At 43.3% G+C, this 20,455-nt stretch overlaps 1 protein-coding gene across 1 annotated transcript in view; it reads right to left on the bottom strand.

The window, feature by feature from the left end:
* Positions 1–1,039: 1,039 nt before the first annotated feature.
* The window catches only part of LOC147701663 (galactoside alpha-(1,2)-fucosyltransferase 2-like), a 63,740-nt gene continuing 44,324 nt past the window's right edge, over positions 1,040–20,455 (bottom strand). Inside the window, exon 2 of the mRNA XM_086928680.1 lies at positions 1,040–3,144. Within this exon, the coding sequence (XP_086784806.1) occupies positions 2,077–3,111 (1,035 nt within the window). The 5' untranslated portion in view covers positions 3,112–3,144 and the 3' untranslated portion in view covers positions 1,040–2,076. The remainder of the gene's footprint in view (positions 3,145–20,455) is intronic.

The following is a 20,455-nucleotide window of genomic DNA, read 5'->3' as shown; positions in this document are numbered from 1 at the left end:
TGCAGCTGCGCGCGCATCCAAGCTTCCGATTTCTGCTGACATTGCAACATTTCTGTTTGGTGCCACCCCCTTGTGACACCTACCTGTGACGTTTCTAGCACACACCTCTAGTTCACGCTTAGTCCACGCCTTCTGATTACGTACTAGTAACACGTGGATGCTGTTATCTTGTCTTCTCTCAGCTGTTACGCCTCCTATATTGGTTTCTATGGTGTAAATTAAGTATATAAGCTATGTATTGTCAATAAAATATTGCTCTATCCCTTCCTGGACCCTGTGTGGTGCCAGGAACCTGATATCCAGTTCCGGAACGATTCCTTTTTAAGGAATAAAACCCCTAAGAACTCTAACACCACGGACTCTGTTTCTTTCTTTCCGATTTGAGTTATTATTGATTAAGTACTTACCTGCATAGAAATTAAGACGGTAAATTATATATTTACGACAGTAGAACAGGAAGATGCATAGCATCATTATATCGAACAAAAGTAAACCCCATGTAACTGCAACAAGAATGTACATCTAAGCATTGAAACAGGAATCGGGCACACCGTAAGGACGTAATACAGGAGACATAAAATGAGGAGCTAGAAAAAAAACATGGAGGTAGACAGTGAAGAAGAGGTCAAGTTAATATGGTTTAGCTCAAAAGACACTGCAGAAGAGACCGAGAAGAGATTACCACCAGCCAGAGGGCACAATTACTAAGCCAGATGTGGTTTGAACAAGAACGTTTTCAGGTTTTCTTACAAAATTGGAGCAATCTTTCTAAACATCCCAAGATGGAAGATGGCTCCATAGTGCTGACGCTACACCTGAAAATGTCTGTTTTGTCACCTTTTGAGCTCTGCACTTTCAGCTTACTAAAGTTAGGTTTTGGAGACTTCTCAGTCTTCTACTTTCCCCTACAACTCAAGGACTAATTCATGTTGTTAAATCAGGTTGTGCTCTTTCAAGTGTCTAATTTGATTGGCTGATTCAAAGTAGTGGATCTTATTTAGACATAGAAGATGTGGTCAACTGATTTGAGTACCAACAAATCATATGGCCTTATGTATGTCAACGGTTTTGGAGCTTCAAGTTTGATTAGCTAAATTTGTCGATTATATTGTCAGGTTCCGCCAATGTATTTTCCTTCTGTGTGCAAGAATATTTTAATTATCATATTTACGAAATGCCCTTGTTATCTACTCTGCTTCATAAATTACAGGAGATCTACAAGGAGACATAATGTTATCTTTCAAGCACATATGATGGAGTCAGCTGTTTGGCCTACCTAATGCAACTTCCGGAAACAGTTTTGTTACAAGCTTTAGCTAAGTAATTAAACATCCAATTTACTGAAAGGCTAACACTTTAATTATTGTGTGAAATTATAGATTCCTTCTGAAATCCAAGTAACACTGACCACATAAAGTGTACCTGTTCATATTTGCGCAGTGGAAGATTCAGTCACCTTTTATATACTCATCTCGTCTGTCCACCTGATTTCCTGATGAATAGTTACTTTTCAAGTCTCTATTGTGCATTTTTATGGAGTACTTCACAATGCCCATAAAAAATAACGTTTTCACTCATATATAGTTTTTCATCAGATCTGAGCGAAATCTGCAAGTTCTGTGTAATATAAGTATAACTTTTCATCATTACATCCTCATTACTACAGCTATGCAATGCTTATCTATTTGTGTCCGATTAACACGTGTAGGTAAAACAGACGTGTGCAACTTTTGCTTGATGAATAATATCACTTGTAGAAAGCATTACACGCCAATACCACTGATCACTGTGAACATGATATACCTTTTACAACATTTGGCAGATATCCTATGCCACATTCCAGCTTACTTTTCATTGTACACAATGTGGCATGTTTTGCTTAGTGCACATTCAGGTGCAATAAAGTTAGCTCATATTCTTCTGTAGAAATGTAAATTAAAAAATTACAAGAGAAAAATATTTTGACACCACGTTGACAGTCCCAGATTAGTACACAAATAAGCATCAGATAAATTGCGTAGTTTTAGTGCAGCTGGGAATATTAGACCTACATCACCAAAGGATCACTGTGTATCCTCAATTTTTCTCTGACAGAAGAGGTGAAAGGTCCGCAGGAATACCAATCCATTCAGGCAGAAATGCAGCATCATAATGGAAAACCTTGAGGAACCTTGAATCTGGTAAAGTGAAGTTGTCGAGGTAGATCATCTCTCCACCGGCTAGGTAACCTGCCCAAAGCCCAAATGTGCCGATGGTCATAATGGTGTGATTGCAGTGGGCGAGGAGAGAAAAGTCTTTTCCCGGAGAGGACTCATTGCTGTCACCGGAGAAATAGACATCTCCCCTGGAGTTTCTAATATTCTCTTTGCACCACTGCATCCCATTGCTTGTCACTACAAACACAGGCTCTTCATATTTATTCCGGAAATAAGCCATAGCTTTGTCCAAATAGCCTTTGTCGGCTACCACCCCTTTCCAGGAGTTGGGCATTGTCTGTAGATAGTCCCCTCGTCGAACATGAACCCCAATGTAGGTTACGTTCTTCCGAGAGCCCTTTACTTTTTCCAAGTACTCATTTGCTTCCTGCTTGATAAAATCATGGAATGTGAACTCTCTGAGGATCTCATGTCGGATGTGGTGGTAGAAGGTCCAGGAGCAGGGGTAGCCTGTAAAGTAGACGTTCTTCCCACTGATGTTCTTGTACTCTTCAGACATCCAGTCATGCAGCCCATAATACCGCCACTTTATCTGTTTAACCACACTTTCATGCAATTGTGGCAGAGTTATCTTGAAGATAGGTGCTAGACAGCTGTGCATCCCTGGAAGTATGTAAGCGGGACGGCCATTGAGCTTGGCCAAAGCATACAGCGTTGCATACTCGCCCATCTGATTGCCTAGCCGGCCAATAGAATTCACAGTCCATGCCCCATCAGCCGTGACTTCCATCTCATTCTCTACACTTATTGTTTGCTCGTGGTGGATATTCACTGGAGGAAGTCTGTCCTTGGTCATCCGGTAATGTACATAAGTGTAGTAATAGCACACAGAAAAGATGCAAATAATAAGTAAGATAGCACCTACGAGGGTCCACCTCCGTTTAAACCCAGCCATCCCTAGACGCACGCGTCACTTAGACTGGATGACCTGTGGAAAAAGAAAATTGCAGAAAATGAGTATACTTCCCTTAACTACTGACTTAACCTACTTGTCATCTATCTACCTTGAAGACCTTGAAGTGAGGAACAATAAGATACTTTTAAACTGTTTTCACTACTTTTACAACAGTTCCAAGTAAGTTCTAAGTATGATACAATATTTTTCCTGATAGTCAAACAACTAAAATATATCAGTGCAGTGCATATGATGGTGTTGTTGCAGTAATAATTTCTTCTCAGGTTAGGACTCAATGCTGTCACTAGAGAGTAGGCGTGTTATCTATAGTTACCAGTGTCCTCCTTGGACACCTAGCCGTACACAGCTAAGTTAAGGGCTATCTGCAGATATCCATGTAAAACCTATGGGTTATAGGTTTGGAACTCACTCACTTACCCAGCTATTCTTTTGAGTTTGATTTCACAAGCTCTGTTGGCTAGTGATGACAAATGTTACGTGTAATGCTGTGAAACTGAACGAAAACTAATGTGTACAGTGCAATGTACGATAGTCATAAACTTGTTCAATTATTCATTTACGACTGGCACCCCTTTCCAGGAATATGACACCTTTACCTATGTACAACCTTGTGCAAGCCAATTTTTTCACATGACCCACAATGTTCCCAAATATTCCTGTCCCGCCCGTTGACCATATTAATGGAAGGTGGAATGTGTGTACTGTATTACGAGGAATGTACTTCCTGTCTACATGGATGGTAGATTTTTTCACTGTGCAGGAAGTAGGAAGAAATTGCATGAAATAGTCCTTACTGCTGATGGGTGGAGTAACAGACCAATGGAGTAGTACCCTAAAATGTCTACATACACGAAAAGGAGGGACTATTGTGTGCCCTGGAGCCATGTCTGTCAGGCAAGCCAAACAAGAGAGGCAGTCAGGGGCAATTATTTGCACTTGGCCTTGTGCTCTCTGGTCTCATGCTGCAAAAAAGAAGCTTCAACAATGTATCACCTGACCTGTGTAGGTGAAACCTCTGGCTGTCAGAGGTGTGTTGAATAAGGTGGCACAACAGACTTTGCATACAGCCAATGTGAACACTCATCTTGCCTAGTACTATGTGATGAGCCACTAGTTCTCTGCCTTATTGACTAGGGAATTCTGTCTTGTTGAGGTCCTCTGTTTTATTGACAGATTCCGATCTGATGGCAGTATCTGAGTCCACAGTTAGATTGAGGCTAGAGTCTGTACCTGCTGCCAAACTCTGGGGCCCTGGTTTTCTACTCGTGTCTGGGTCTCAGTTTTAACAAAGACTTGCGGTAGGATCTTCTGACTCCCATTACTGTCCTACCTCACACTCATGATGGGAACGTGCATGTCTGTGTGATAATGGAAGGATTTATGCAGTGGAAGATGCCTGTACCCAGGCTAGTAGTTCTACGTTACTTTTTATTTCTTTTACTTCTTATTAAAATCAAGATATAAGATAGAAGCTTGAGGAGGAGCTCGGTGACATATGTTTAGTCCCATGCACCTACCACCAACCAACAGCCTGGAAACACTGTACCACTCAACCATATCACACACACAAGCATGCCTCTTGGAAAAACACTACGTCCTGTGCCACACCACTGACCTTTCTTTGCAAACATGGAAGGCATGGGTCACCTACAAGTGAGAAAATAAATACTGAATGTATTTATTAAATGTTACTTAAAACCATTACAAACATGAGATACTACTAATGGACAGAGATGAACCTCCTTTGTAGAAAAGCTAAAAACACACGTTAAGACAAAACATGACTGTACACTTTTAAAGCTCTTACAAAATCTAATACATCTCAGGCACCTGGAAAAAAACAATGAACCTAAGGCAAGAAGAGCAAAAATGCATGTTAGCCCAAAACTATTCCCGATCAGAATGTGGAAGTATATTGAGAAACTATAAGTACATTTTAGAAAAGTACAATCAACAATTTTTACATTTCATATAAAAGAAAAAGTAGCCATTACCACAGAACGACCTAATGATCTGAAAGAAACCCAACATTTTAGAAAACACTTGAGGATCGTCTGTACTACTGAATCTTGTTTCAACTGACCATTGATCTTAAAAAGCATTGTCGCTCAGCCTAAAGGGTTGGCAAAATATATAAAATGCGAAAATAATTTTCATTAGAACATTGGAATGTTGAGAGCTCCTTTGAAGACAATGGAGTAGCTGTGTACTTATAATGGATGCTATAAGCCCAAAACTCCAACATTCCAATGCTTGTCTTCCTGTTTCTCCCTTTTTAATTTAGAAAATTCTACCATTAGTGGTTGGAGTGTTCTAATAGCTTTGTAGCCCTTCTGCCTCAGGCTATACCAGTTGTTAAAGGCCCTCTCGCTCCTTATAGGCCCTCGCCGCTCAGGCCTATGACTCAGGTCTAGGGCCTTTAACAACTGTTATGGTAACAACTGTTATGGTACTCAGCAGCGGGCTATAAGGCTATGTGAGAACATCGGAATGTTGGGAGCTCCAAAGTAGACAATGAGAGGGCTCAGGGCTAATAATAGCTGGTGTAAGCCTCTGCTCCAACATTCTAATGTTTGTCTTCTGTTTCTCCCTTTTTGATTTGGAACTTCTTATTTGGAGTGGTTGTAATGTTATAATGGCCTTCCATTTTGCCTCGGGCTATACCATTTGTTATAGGCCCTCTCCATCATTATTTTCTCTCGCCACTCTGGTTCCGGGTCTTTAACAACTGCTGTAACCCTTGGCAGTGATGGATGGAATGCTTGAATTAATCTCAGCCACTGGTAATTACTCAGGGCCACATGCCAGTCCATCATAAGCATACCATGCCACCTCAGTTTGAACCTAGCTGTTTGCAATTCAATCTTGACCTATTTCCAATGGGAACTGTACAGCCCGAACTGCCCGGCCAGTTCCTCCCTCAATGAGAACACAAGCAGTCCAGAACAGGTATTGCCTTAGTTAGGGCTCATCAGCCAGGTATAGCTTGGGTCCAGTGATGGTGGACTGGGTGCAGCCGAGTAATTACCAGCAGCTGAGATGAATTCAAGCATTCAAAATTCAAAAGTACTTTATTCAGTTTACATTTTCAGAAACCATAAAAGTCAAATAATCCAAAATACAGTACAATAACATAATAAAAACACAGAATGATTTGTTGCCCTACATCGAGACAATATTAGGGAATTGGTTTCGTCATTGTAGTGATGTGAATGGCATTGTTAAAAACATTTTGATATTAAAAAAGCCATAAAAGCACGATATCCAACTAAAAATGTAAACTTTTTCTACATTTCATTGAACATTTTAGAAAACTGGCCACAAAGGGGAGACAGTTGGGTTTCAGCATTTGCAAATAAAAAAGAGCTGGACGTACTTGCCTAAAGTTTAACTTTTTTAAAATAGGTTTTAAATAAAAGGTTCTGGGCATTTCATAATATTTACAGAGGAACATAAAGTGGAGCAGGTCCTGAGGAGACCTATTGTCGCAGCCACAGGACTCAAGCATTCTGCCCATCACTTTTTAAAATACTTTTGAACTCATAAATTGGTCGCAATGTTCTTGTTTGAGATAATTAATAAGTAAGTCCTAGCCTCAACGCTGGTATAGCTGTCGGCCACATAGCGCGAGAATAAAAAGGATACAGCTGATTCTTATGCACCCTATGTGAGTACTCACCAAAACTATCCGTGAGCGGTGATTTAAAATGCTGATATTTGTTCTACATCATCCAACTAGTGAGAGGTAACGTGGATACAAATTCAATGAGATATTCAAAACACAGAACTAAGATCGAGATTGAGCTACTTCATCCTCAAAAAGAAAATGTGCTTGGACATGATATCTCCCACCCAAAGTTTGTGGACAACTCTGAATTTGAACGGTCGGGTGGTTAAAGGCCAGCTGCCACTGTAGTGAATATAAATGAGGTAGCCCCTTTGGCTTATCGAGTATTCACCGTGCAATTGAAGAAGTTGTTCACAACCGTGCAGAGAAAGCTTACAACAAGAGATACACAAATTGGCTGTATGGTCTTGGTAATATGCACCCCTAAAAGTCCTATTCATCGTCCAAAAATGTTGAAATCAGATCAGACAAAAATGAATAAACTCCCTCAGAAGAAGCCTAAAAAGCAACCTTGGCCGAATTCCTTGACTTCATCCTTGGTGAAAACCCCCACCTTAATATTCCCACTTCCCGATAATACAAATTCGCTCAGATCCTGCGAGCGTGGATTAGGAAAACTTAATGCTTATTATCTTCACACGATCTCAAATTGGCAGTGGAGAGATAAGCACTTTCCTGGATGGCTTGTGGGACTTCAGTGCTATTAGATCTCTCCAAAACGCATGTGACTCCTCCAAAAGCTGTTCTTCACTCTGCTGCTAGGATGCTGACTAAATCAAAAAAAGCTGACCATATCACAATACCAATCCTCAATTACTTTTCATATTAACCCACTGAAGCACACATTTCTTTAAACATATCAAAAATGACCTTTAAAGCAATTAAGCTTAGCACCCGTTAATACCTGACTCACGCACTTACACTGTCTGCAGTCTCCTACAACATCAGAAACTCAAGCAGCCTCGGTCTTGAAATAACATTGCCTTAAAATAGAGCATCCTCATTGGAACTTATAGAAGTGCCCCAAAACTCTGGAACTTCCTGCCTGGAAAAAGCCTTTGTTATTTAATTATAACACCTTTTCCCACATTGAACTTAGGAGCCCTGTTCACCATCCCTTTCCTTCAATCATCTACCCTTTTATTGCATCTTCATGTCTCCTCTGCAACGTTCTCATAGCATGCCTTCTCTTTCAAGTCCCAATTTAAATCTTTCTTTATGGCAGTCTAGTGACACATGAAACTTGTGACTACTTCAACCAATTTGGCACTTTGCGTTGTGTTACTAGTAGGTTTGCTTTGCCCATTTGTTCAAGACTCTCAGCATATAATATGGACTCAAGCTGCAATACAGAGATGGCTCTGCACAACATTAATGGCAGAAACCTACCAGTAGAGCATCGGCTGAAGACCAACATTTGTCGAACCTTGGTTCCATTGATAGGGGACTATAACAATGCAGGGGAGGAATGACATCTGAAGGTTTGGGAAGACCGCTGAAAGTTCAGTCTACATAGGACGACATAGTCCCAATGACTCCCATGTCATTCTGAACAAAACATACGTAGTGCACAGACTTAAAACATATTTGGGGTCATATTTCTGCTTCTGTAGGTGCCACAACCTTTATTTATTTTGTATCGATATATGAGTTACTGCTCTACATTTTGATCTTATGAATAAACAACTTTACTCCTTTCCATTGCTCTACTTGGCCAATGAACTTTAGTGAGAGTTATAACTCCATCTCACAAGAATACCCTGTTGCTCAAGTCATACATTTTCATTTCACACTGTGATGCTTTGTAGGAATTATAGTAGTGGGTTACTTCATTCAATCTCACTGCAATCCTCTAAAATGATTTACAAAAGTAATGTCCATGACTGCAAATGTTGTGCACTTTGACTTGGAGTCATCAAGTAACCTTCTGCAGCCATCTGTGTTAAGCAGAAATGCCTAACATTTAATTTGTGTTTCAATGTCTGTGTTTATGCTTCTGAAGTTTTGCATTAATATTTCCACTTTTGTTTACAAGGCTAATGGCTGGCTAACAAGGATTTTGCCCCAGTGTTTGTCACACTAAGCATGCATCCTTCGCCTCTGCTTGCAACTCCTCTGTCATACTGTCTTTGCCCTACTCAGGATCTCTATGCACCCCTTCTTTAGTGCTACAGGTACTCGGAAGACTTTGGTCAGGTGTGACCGTACAGCTGTTGTGGACCTCATTTGATCAACAGAAAAAGTGCTTTATGAGGCAATACTGATACAGGGGTTTTGGCTTCAGACCAAATGTTGATATAATAAGTATAGATTTTGATTGGGCGCAGTTGTGTGCATCCGCTGAAAAGAGAGAATATATTGCAATTTTTGCACCGTAGGAAAGCTTATGCTCAGCACAGCAGGACTGAGTCGGTTATGGTGATTAGCCACTCACCAAGGCTCTAGGCCTGATCTGTTTATCATGAAATGTTCAGACAAAGGTAGTAGGCCTGACTTCATTACTGTGAAAAGCAGCTTCTAATAGTGGATTAGCATTACAGTGTGTTCCATGCATTCTGTTACCATAGTAGGCTAAGGTTTGCAAAGTGGTGTATAAAGGGGCAGTGGCATCATACCACTCTCAGCAATTCAGCTGTGTGGGACTTACTGGAGGTACCGGGTGGGCTAGATAGTCCCCAGGGACCCTTAGTATTCAAGGGGACCTAATCCCTCAACTTAGAACATGCCAGGAGGGGTGTTTGCAGAGTGCTGGAGAAAGGGGGCGTTGCCTTTGTCCAGCTTTCATCAATCCCACTATCTGGGAAATACTGGAGGTATCAGGTAGGCTAGTGGACCCTAAGAACACCCAGCAGCTAAGTGGACTTTAATTCCCACCCAAGAGCATGCCAGGAAGTGTGTTTGCAGAGTGGTGGTGAAAGGGGGCATGGCCTCTATGACAACTTAGCAATCCTGCTGTGTGGGACTTACTGGAGGTAATAGGAAGAGTAGTTGGCCCCTAAGGCTGTCCTTGGGGGCCAACTAACCCTTGTGTTACCTCAGAAAGTCCAACACACTGGGATTGCTAAGATGACTTCAGAGGAAATGCCCCCTTTCTCCACTACTCAGCAAACGTGCCTCCTGGTAGACTACGGGATGGCGGATGAAGTCCAATTTACTCCTGAGGGACTTTGGGGGCCAAGAAGCCCTCCTGGTACCTCCTGTAAGTCCTACCCAGCATCCTTTCTCCACCACTCTGCAAACGTGACTGCTGGTAAAGAAGTGTTTGCAATGTAATAGGTTTTGCCTTTGGGAGAGTTTGAGCTATTGGCGACTTAAATGTAAAAGCTTTTTAATATTGTTTTTCGGAGTGGAGTGGATGTACGTTGTGTGTGGTGGAATTATGTGGATAGAAAGTATGTGATATTAATTTCATAGGGATTATGTAGAGTGGGATTATGTGTTATGGAGAGTAATTATGTGGTATGATAGTCTGTGTTTTAGAGTTGGAACCTCAGGTTTAGTCTTCTTCGTTTCCATAGAAGCTAAACTATGAACTCAATGAGACAAAAAAAAGAAGGAATCACTGAGGAGCACTTCGGGACCTAGTCAAAGGTATGAGAAGGGCCACTAGAATTATGTGACTGTTTGGCTGCACCAACTTTTGCACAATTATACATTTTCCGCATTAGCCATGTAATTCATCATCTGCTGCCTAATATGCAGATTTGAACAAAAAAGCCTTGTTTCTAGCTGAAACGGATAAACGTTAACAAAAATGCAGCGACAAGTGTTACAGCGTGGTGGAAGGTCCTTGGTAAACGTAGAATGGTCACCTCTTACTTATTACTAAGTGTGGGTGTTAAATTGGTACTAATGGGGTGCAAGCCACTCTTGCTTCTTTCACCTCCTCTCTTGCCTCTGTCTGCATTTCTGTTGCTTCTTTCTGCATCTTTCTTTCTTAATCTGCACTTCTGTTGCGTCTTTCTGCACATCTCTTCTACTTTCTGCACCCCTCTTACCTCTTTCTTCACCTTTCTTCCCCTTTCTGCATTTCTGTTGCTTATTTCTGCAATTCTCTTGCCTCTTTCTCCACACCTCTTCCCTCTTTCTGCATCTCTGTTTCATTTTTTCTGCACTTATATTGTATCTTTCTGTACCTCTCTTGCTTCTTTCTGCAACATGTGTGCCTCTTTTTGCACCCCCTCTTCTCTTTCTGCACTCCTCTAGCCTCTTTCTAAACCTCTGTTCCTTCTTTCTGCACTACTTTTGTTACTTTCTGCTCCTCTCTTGTTTATTTCTGCAGCCCTCTTGCCTCTTTCTCCATCCCTCTTCCCTTTTTCTCAACATCTGTTACTTCTTTCCCACCTTCTTGTTTCTTTCTCCACCCCTCTTCCCTCATTCTGCACCTCTGTTGTTCTTTCTACACCTCTCTTTCTTCTTCCTGCACCCCTTGTGCCTCTTTCTGCACCCCTCTTCCATCCATTTGCACCCCTCTTGCCTGTTTCGGCATACCTGTTCCCTCTTTCTTCACCCTTGCTGCCTCTTTCTGCACCTCTGTTCCTGCTTTCTACCCACTCAGATTTCTTTCTGTATCCCTCCTGCCTCTTTCTCCACCCCACCTACCCCTTTCTGCATCTCTGTTGCTTTTAAATGCACTTATCTTGCTTCTTTCTGCACCTTTCTTGCTTCTTTTTACACCCCTCGACCCTCTTTCTATACCCCTCTTCCCTCTTTCGCACTCCTCTTGCCTCTTTCAACACCTCTGTTGCTTCCTTCTGCACCTCTCTTGCTTCTTTCTGTACCCCTCTTTCCTCTTTCTGCATCCCCTTTGCCTCTTTATGCACCTCTCCTGCCTCTTCCTGCACACATCTTGCCTTTTTCTGCAGTCCTCTTGCCTCTTTCTGTACCCCTCTTGCCTCTTTATACACCCCTGTTGCTTCTTTCTGCACTTCTCTTGCTTCTTTCTGAACATCTGCTACCTCTTTCTGTACCTCACTTGCTTCTTTGTGCACCCCTCTTGCCTCTTTCTGCAACAATCTACCCGAATTCAGCACCTCTCTTGCCTCTTTTGGCACCTCTGTTCCTTCTTTCTTCACTTCTTTTGTTTCTTTCTGCACCCCTTGTGCCTCTTTCTGCACCCCTCTTCTCTCTTTCTGCACTCCTCTTGCTTCTATCTGCACATCTGTTCCTTTTTTCTGTACTTCTTTTGTTCGTTTATGCACCTCTTATGCTTCTCTCTGCTTCCCTCTTGCCTCTTTCTCCACCCCTCTTCCCTCTTTCTGCGTCTCTGTTGCTTTTCTTTGCACATATCTTGTGTCTTTCTGTGCCTATCCTGCTTCTTTCTACACCCCTCAAGCCTCTTTCTGCACCACTCTTCCCTCTTTCTGCACTTCTCTTGCCTCTTTCAGCACCTCTGTTGCTTCTTTCTGCACATCTATTGCTTCTTTCTGCACCCCCATTGTCTCTTTCTGCACCACTTTCGCTTCTTTGTGTACCTCTCTTGCCTCTTTCTGCACCTCTGTTCCTTCTTACTTTACTCCTCTTGCCTCTTTTTGCATATCTGTTCCTTGTTTCTGCACCTCTTTTCTTTCATTCTGCACATCGCATGCTTCTTTCTGCTTCCCTCTTCCCTCTTTCTGTATATCTGTTGCTTTTTTCTGCACTCATCTTGTTTCTTTCTATGCCTCCCTTGCTTCTTTCTTCACCCCGTGTGCCTCTTTCTGTACCCCTCTTCTCTTTCTGCACTTCTTTTGACTCTTTCTGCACCTCTGTTCCATCTTTCTGCACTTCTTTTGTTATTTTGTGTACCTCTCTTGCTTCTATCTGTACCCCTCTTGCCTCTTTCTCCATCCCTCTTCCCTCATTCTGCACATCTGTTGCTTCTTTCTGCACCTCTCTTGAATCTTTCTTTACCCTTGTGCCTCTTTTTGCACCTCTCTTGACTCTTTCTGCATACCTGTTTCCTCTTGCTGCACCTCTGCTGCCTCTTTCTGCACCTCTCTTGTTTCTTTCTGTATACCTTTTGCATCTCTTTACTCCACTTCCCCCTTTCTGCATCTCTGTTGCTTCTTTCTGCACTCTCCTGCATCTTTCTGCACTTCTCATGCTTATTTTTGCACCCTCGTGCTTTTTTCTGCACACCCCTTGCTCTCTTTCTGAACTCCTCTTGGCTCTTTCAGCACTTCTGCTGCTTCTTTATGCAAGTCTCTGGCTTCTTTCTGTATCCCTCATTCCTCTTTCTGTATCCCTTTTGGCTCTTTCTCCAACCCACTTCTCCTTCTCTGCATCACTGTTTCTTCTTTATGCACCTCTCTTGCTTCTTTTTGTACACCCTGGTGCCTCTTTCTGCACACCTCTTCCCGCATTCTGTACCACTCTTGCTGCCTCTTTCAGCACCTCTCCTGCTTCTGTATGCACTTCTCTTGCCTCTTTCTGTACCCCTCTTGCCTCTTTCTGTACCCCTTTTGGCTCTTTTTCCAACCCACGTCCCCCTTTTTGTATCACTGTAGCTTCTTTATGCAGCTAGTTTCTGCACCTCTCTTGCTGCTTTTGCACCCCTCTTCACTCTTTCTGCACTCCTCTTGTCTTTTTCATCCCCTGTGTGGCTTCATTCTGCACTTCTCTTCCTTGTTTCTGCACCCCTCTTGTCTCTGTCTGTATCTGTATGCACCTCTCCTGCATCTTCCTGCACATCTATTGCCTTTTCCGGTAGTTCTCTTGCCTCTTTATGCACCACTTTTGCTTCTCTTTGCTCTCCTCTTCTCTTTGTGCAGTCCTCTTCCCTCATTCTGCACCTTTGTTGCTTCTTTCTCCACCTCTCTTGCTTCTTTATGCATCCTTGTACTTCTTTTGCACCTCTGTTTCCTTTTTCTGCACCTCAATTGCTTCTTTATCTCCTTCAGCACTTCTGTTGCTTCATTCTGAACTTCTCTTGCTTCTTTCTGTTCCCCTCTTGCCTCTTTCTGTACCCCCTTTGCATCTTTATGCACCTTTTCTGCCTCTTATTGCACATCTCTTGACTTTTTCTGCAGTTCTCTTGCCTCTCCCTGCCCCTTGTTTGCTTCTTTCTGTACTTTTCTTTCCTTTTCTTCTGCATCTCTCTTGCCTATTTCTGCCTCACTGATGCTCCTCTTCTTCTGCCCTCCTCTTCCCTCTTTCAGCACTCCTCTTACCTCTTTCAGCAAATATGTAGCTTCTTTGTGCACTTCTCTTGCTTCTGTCTGCACTCCTTGTACCAATTTCTGCACCTCTGTTCCTTCTTTCTGCGCCTCTCTTGTTTCTTTCTGTATCCCTCGTGCCTCTTTCTCCACCCCACATACTCCTTTCTGCATCTCTATTGCTTCTTTCTGTACTTATCCTGCTTCTTTCTGCACCCCTTCCCTCTTTCTGTACTCCTCTTGCCTATTTCAGCATCTCTGTTCCATCATTCTTCACTTCTTTTGTTTCTTTCTGGCCCCCTTGTGCCTCTTTCTGCCATCCTTGTGCCTCTTTCTGCACCTCTCATCTCTCTTTCTGCATCCTCTTTCCTCTGTTCCTTGGTTCTGTACCTCTTTTGTTTCTTTCTGCACCTCTCAAGCTTCTCTCTGCTTCCCTCTGACCTCCTTCTCCACCCCTCTTCCCTCCATCTACATCTCTAAAGCTTTTTTGCACTTATCTTGTATCTTTCTGTACCTCTTGCTTCTTTATGTACCCTTTGTGCCTCTTTCTGTACCCCTCTTCTCTTTCTGCACTCCTGTTGCCTCTTTCTTCACCTCTGTTCCATCTTTCTGCACTTCTTTTTTCTGTACCTCTCTTGCTTCTTTCTGCACCCTCTTGATTCTTTGTGCACATCTGTTGCTTCTTTCTCACCTCTCTTGTTTCTTTCTCCACCCTTCTTCCCTCATTCTGCACCTCTGTTGCTTCTTTCTGTACCTCTCTTGCTTCTTTCTTTACCCCTTGTGCCTCTTTCAGCAGCACTCTTCCCTCTTTTTGCACCCCTCTTCACTCTTTCTGCACACCTGCTCCCTCTTTCTGCACATCTGCTGCAACTTTCTGCACATCTGTTCCTTCTTTCTGCGCCTCTCTTGTTTCTTTCTGCACCTCTTTTGCTTCTTTTTGCACCCCTCATGCCTCTTTCTGCACAACTCTTCCCTCTTTCTGCAATCCTCTTGCCTCTTTCTTCACCTCTGTTCCATCTTTCTGCACTTCTTTTTTTCTGCACCTCTCTTGCTTCTTTCTGCATCCTCTTGATTCTTTGTGCACATCTGTTGCTTCTTTCTCACCTCTCTTGTTTCTTTATGCATCCTTGTACTTCTTTTTGCACCTCTGTTTCATCTTTCTGCACCTCAATTGCTTCTTTGTCTCCTTCAGCACCTCTGTTGCTTCATTCTGCACTTCTCTTGCTTCTTTCTGTTCCCCTCTTGCCTCTTTCTGTACCCCTTTTGCATCTTTATGTACCTTTCCTGCCTCTTATTGCACATCTCTTGACTTTTTCTGCAGTTCTCTTGCCTCTCCTTGCTACTTGTTTGCTTCTTTCTGTACTTTTCTTTCCTCTTCTTCTGCATCTCTCTTGCCTATTTCTGCCTCACTGATGCTCCTCTTCTGCCCTCCTCTTCCCTCTTTCAGCACTCCTCTTACCTCTTTCAGCAAATATGTAGCTTCTTTCTGCACTTCTCTTGCTTCTGTCTGCACTCCTTGTACCAATGTCTGCACCTCTGTTCCTTCTTTCTGCACCTCTCTTGTTTCTTTCTGTATCCCTCGTGCCTCTTTCTCCACCCCACATACTCCTTTCTGCATCTCTATTGCTTCTTTCTGTACTTATCTTGATTCTTTCTGCCACCCTTGTGCCTCTTTCTGCACCTCTTTTCTCTCTTTCTGCATCCTCTTGCCTCTGTTCCTTGGTTCTGTACCTATTTTGTTTCTTTCTGCACCTCTCAAGCTTCTCTCTGCTTCCCTCTGACCTACTTCTCCACCCCTCTTCCCTCCATCTACATCTCTAAAGCTTTTTTGCACTTATCTTGTATCTTTCTGTACCTCTTGCTTCTTTCTGTACCCTTTGTGCCTCTTTCTGTACCCCTCTTTTCTTTCTGCAATCCTCTTGCCTCTTTCTTCACCTCTGTTCCATCTTTCTGCACTTCTTTTTTTCTGTACCTCTCTTGCTTCTTTCTGCATCCTCTTGATTCTTTGTGCACATCTGTTGCTTCTTTCTCACCTCTCTTGTTTCTTTCTCCACCCTTCTTCCCTCATTCTGCACCTCTGTTGCTTCTTTCTGCACCTCTCTTGCTTCTTTCTTTACCCCTTGTGCCTCTTTCAGCAGCACTCTTCCCTCTTTTTGCACCCCTCTTCACTCTTTCTGCACACCTGCTCCCTCTTTCTGCACATCTGCTGCAACTGTCTGCACCTCTGTTCCTTCTTTCTGCACCTCTCTTGTTTCTTTCTGTACCTCTTTTGCTTCTTTTTGCACCCCTCATGCCTCTTTCTGCACAACTCTTCCCTCTTTCTGCAATCCTCTTGCCTCTTTCTTCACCTCTGTTCCATCTTTCTGCGCTTCTTTTTTTCTGCACCTCTCTTGCTTCTTTCTGCACCCTCTTGATTCTTTGTGCACATCTGTTGCTTCTTTCTCACCTCTCTTGTTTCTTTCTCCACCCTTCTTCCCTCATTCTGCACCTCTGTTGCTTATTTCTGTACCTCTGTTGCTTCTTTCTTTACCCCTTGTGCCTCTTTCAGCAGCACTCGTCCCTCTTTTTGCACCCCTCTTCACTCTTTCTGCACACCTGCTCCCTCTTTCTGCACATCTGCTGCAACTTTCTGCACCTCTGTTCCTTCTTTCTGCACCTCTCCTGTTTCTTTCTGCACCTCTTTTGCTTCTTTTTGCACCCCTCATGCCTCTTTCTGCACAACACTTCCCTCTTTCTGCACCACTCTTGCCTCTTTCACCACCCCTGATGCTTCTTTATGAACCTCTCTTGCCTCTTTCTGTACCCCTCTTGCCTCTTTCTGTACGCCTTTTGATTCTTTTTCCAACCCACTTCCCCCTATTTGCATCAATGTAGCTTCTTTGTGCACATCTCTTGCTCATTTCTGCACCGCTCTTGCTTCTTTTCCCACCCCTCTTCACTCTTTCTGCACTCCACTTGCCTCTTTCGTTCCCTGTGTTGCTTCATTCTGCACTTCTCTTTCTTGTTTCTGCACCCCTCTTGCCTCTTTTTGTACCCTTTTGCATCTGCATGCACCTCTCCTGGCTCTTCCTGCACATCCCTTGCCTTTTTCTGTAGATCTTATGCCTCTATCTGCACCAATGTTACTTCTTTGTGCCCTGCTCTTCTCTTTCTACACTCCTCTTCCCTCATTATGCACCTCTGTTGCTTCTTTCTGTACCTCTCTTTCTTATTTATGCATCCCTTGCACTATTTTCTGTACCTGTTTCCTCTTTATGCACCTCACTTGCTTCTTTGTGAATCCCTCCTGCTTCTTTCTGCACCCCTCGTCCCTCTTTCTGCACTCCTCTTGCCAATTTCAGCACCTCTGTTGCTTCTTTCTGCCCTTCTCTTGCTCCATTCTGCACCCCTCGGGCTTCTTTCTGTACCCCTTTGGCTCTTTCTGCACCTCTCCTGGTTCTTCCTGCACCTCTCTTGCCTTTTTATGGACTTCTCTTGCCTCGTTCTGCAACTTTCTGCTTCTCTATGTACTTTTCTTACCTCTTTCTGTACCCCTCTTGCGTGTTTCTGCACCTGTGTTGCTTCTTTCTGCACCTCTGTTCCTTCATTCTTCACTTCTTTTGTTTTTTTCTGCACCCTTCGTGCCTCTTTCTGCAGCCCTTGTGCCTCTTTCTGCACACCTTTTCTATCTTTCTGCACTCCTCATGCCTCTTTCTGCACATATGTTCCTTGTTTCTGTGCTTCTTTTCTTTCTTTTTGTACCTTTCATGCTTCTCTCTGTTAATTAGTTTTCTTGCCTCTTCCTGCACCGTTCTGCTTCTTTCTGCACTTTTCTTACCTTTTTCTATACCCCCGTTGCGTGTTTCTGCACCTGTGTTGCTTCTTTCTGCACTTCTCTTGCTTCTAACTGCACCTCTGTTGCCTCTTTCTGCACCTTGGTTGCTTTTTTATGCACCACTCTTGCCTCTTTCTTCACTTTTCTTCCCTCTTTCTGCACCTATTGTGCCACTTTCTGTACCTCTGTTCCTTCTTTCTTCACTTATTTTGCTTCTTTCTTCACCCCTTGTGCCTCTTTATGCCACCATTGTGCCTCTTTCTATACCCCTCTTCTATCTTTCTGCACTCCTCATGCCTCTTCCTATATATATGTTCCTTGTTTATGCACTTCTTTTGCTTCTTTTTGCACCTCTCATGCTTCAATCTGCTTTCCTCTTGCCTCTTTCTCCACCCCTCTTCAGCTCTGTTGCTTTTTTCTGCACTTATCATGTGTCATTCCGTAACTCTCTTGCTTCTTTCTGCCCCCCTTGTGCCTCTTAATGTACCCCTCTTCTCTTTCTGCACTTCTCTTGCCTCTTTCTGCACCTCTGTTCCATCTTTCTGCCCTTCTTTTGTTATTTTTTTAACCTCTCTTGCTTCTTTCTGCACCCCTCTTGTCTCTTTTTCTATCCCTCTCTCTTCCCTCTGCACATCTGTTGCTTCTTTCTCACCTCTCTTGCTTATTTCTCCACCCATCTTCCCTCTATCTGCACCTCTGTTGCTTCTTTCTGCACCTCTCTTGCTTCTTTCTTTACCCCTTGTGCCTCTTTCTGCAGACCTCTCCCCTCTTGTTGCACCCCTCGTGCCTCTTTCTGCCTCTTTCTGCATACCTGTTCACTCTTACTGCACCCCTGCTCCCTCTTTCTGCACCTCTGTTCCTTCTTTCTGCACTTCTCTTATTTCTTTCTGTATCGCTCTTGCCTCTTTCTGCACACCTGTTCACTCTTACTGTACCCCTGCTGCCTCTTTCTGCACCTCTGTGTCTTCTTTCTGGTCTTCTCTTGTTTCTTTCTGTATCACTCTTGCCTCTTTCTCTGTTGCTTCTTTCTGCACCTCTCTTGCTTCTTTTTGCACCCCGTGTGCCTCTTTTTGCACACCCCTTGCTCTCTTTCTGCACTCCTCTTGGCTCTTTCAACACCTCTGCTGCTTCTTAATGCACTTCTCTTGCTTCTTTCTGTACCCTCATGGCTCTTTCTGTATCCCTTTTCACTCTTTCTCCAACCCACTTCCCCCTCCCTGCATCACTGTTGCTTCTTTATGCACATCTCTTGCTTCTTTCTGCACCTCTATTACTTCTTTTTGCACCCCTTGTGCATCTCTATGCCTCTCTCTGCGCACCCCTTTTCCCTCTTACTGCAATTTTCTTGTCTCCTTCAGCACCTCTAATTCTTCATTTTGCACTTCTCTTGCTTTTTTCTGCTCCCCTCTTGCTTCTTTCTGTACTCCTTTTGCATCTGTATGCACCATTCCTGCCTCTTATTGCACATCTCTTACCTTATTCTGCAGTTCTCTTGCCTCCCCCTGCCCCTCGTTTGCTTCTTTCTGTACTTTTCTTTCCTCTTCTTCTGCACCTGTCTTGCCTATCTCTGTCCCACTGTTGCTTCTTTTTTCCCTCCTCTTCCCTTTTTCTGCACTCCTCTTACCTCTTTCAGCACATATGTTGCTTCTTTCTGCACTTCTCTTGCTTCTGTCTGCACTCCTTGTACCTCTTTCTGCACCTTTGTTCCTTCTTTCTGCACCTCTTGTGTTTCTTTCTGTATCCCTCTTGCCTCTTTCTCCACCCCACTTACCCCTTTCTGCATCTCTATTGCATCTTTCTGTACTTCTCTTGCTTCTTTCTGCACCTCTCTTGCTTTTTGGCACCCATCATGCCTCCCTGCACCCCCTACCATCTTTATTTTCTCCTCTTGCCTAATTCAGCACCTCTGTTCCAACATTCTTCACTTCTTTTGTTTCTTTCTGCACCCCTTGTGCCACTTTCTGCCGCCCTTGTGTATTTTTCTGCACCCCTCTTCTCCCTTTCTGCACTCCTCTTACCTCTTTCAGCAGATATGTTGCTTCTTTCTGCACTTCTCTTGCTTCAGTGTGCATTCCTTGTACCTCTTTCTGCACCTCTGTTCCTTCTTTCTGCACCTCTCGTGTTTCTTTCTGTATCCCTCTTGCCTCTTTCTCCACCCCACTTACCACTTTCTGCATCTCTATTGCATCTTTCTGTACTTCTCTTTCTTCTTTCTGCACCTCTCTTGCTTTTTTGCACCCATCATGCCCCTCTGCACCCCTACCATCTTTCTGTTCTCCTCTTGCCTAATTCAGCATCTCTGTTCCATCATTCTTCACTTCTTTTGTTTCTTTCTGCACCCCTTGTGCCACTTTCCACCGCCCTTGTGTATTTTTCTGCACCCCTCTTCTCTCTTTCTGCACTCCTCTTGCCTCTTTCTGCTCAACTGTTCCTTGATTCTGGACATCTTTTGTTTCTTTCTGCAACTCTCATGTTTCTCTCTGCTTTCCCCTGACCTCCATCTCCACCCTCTTCCCTCCATCTCCATCTCCAATGCTTTCTTGCACTTATCTTTTGTCTTTCTGTACCTCTCTAGCTTCTTTCTGCATGCCTTGTGCCTCTTTCTGTACCCCTCTTCTCTTTCTGCACTTCTCATGCCTCTTTCTTCACCTCTGTTCCATCTTTCTGCACTTCTTTTTTTCTGTACCTCTCTTGCTTCTTTCTGCACCCTCTTGATTCTTTTTGCACATCTGTTGCTTCTTTCTC

This window comes from Lissotriton vulgaris, chromosome 7 (assembly GCF_964263255.1).
Source record: "Lissotriton vulgaris chromosome 7, aLisVul1.2, whole genome shotgun sequence".
Lineage (NCBI taxonomy): Eukaryota > Metazoa > Chordata > Amphibia > Caudata > Salamandridae > Lissotriton > Lissotriton vulgaris.
The sequence above is the reverse complement of the archived record's forward strand: the minus strand, read 5'-3'. Positions and strand labels throughout refer to the sequence as shown.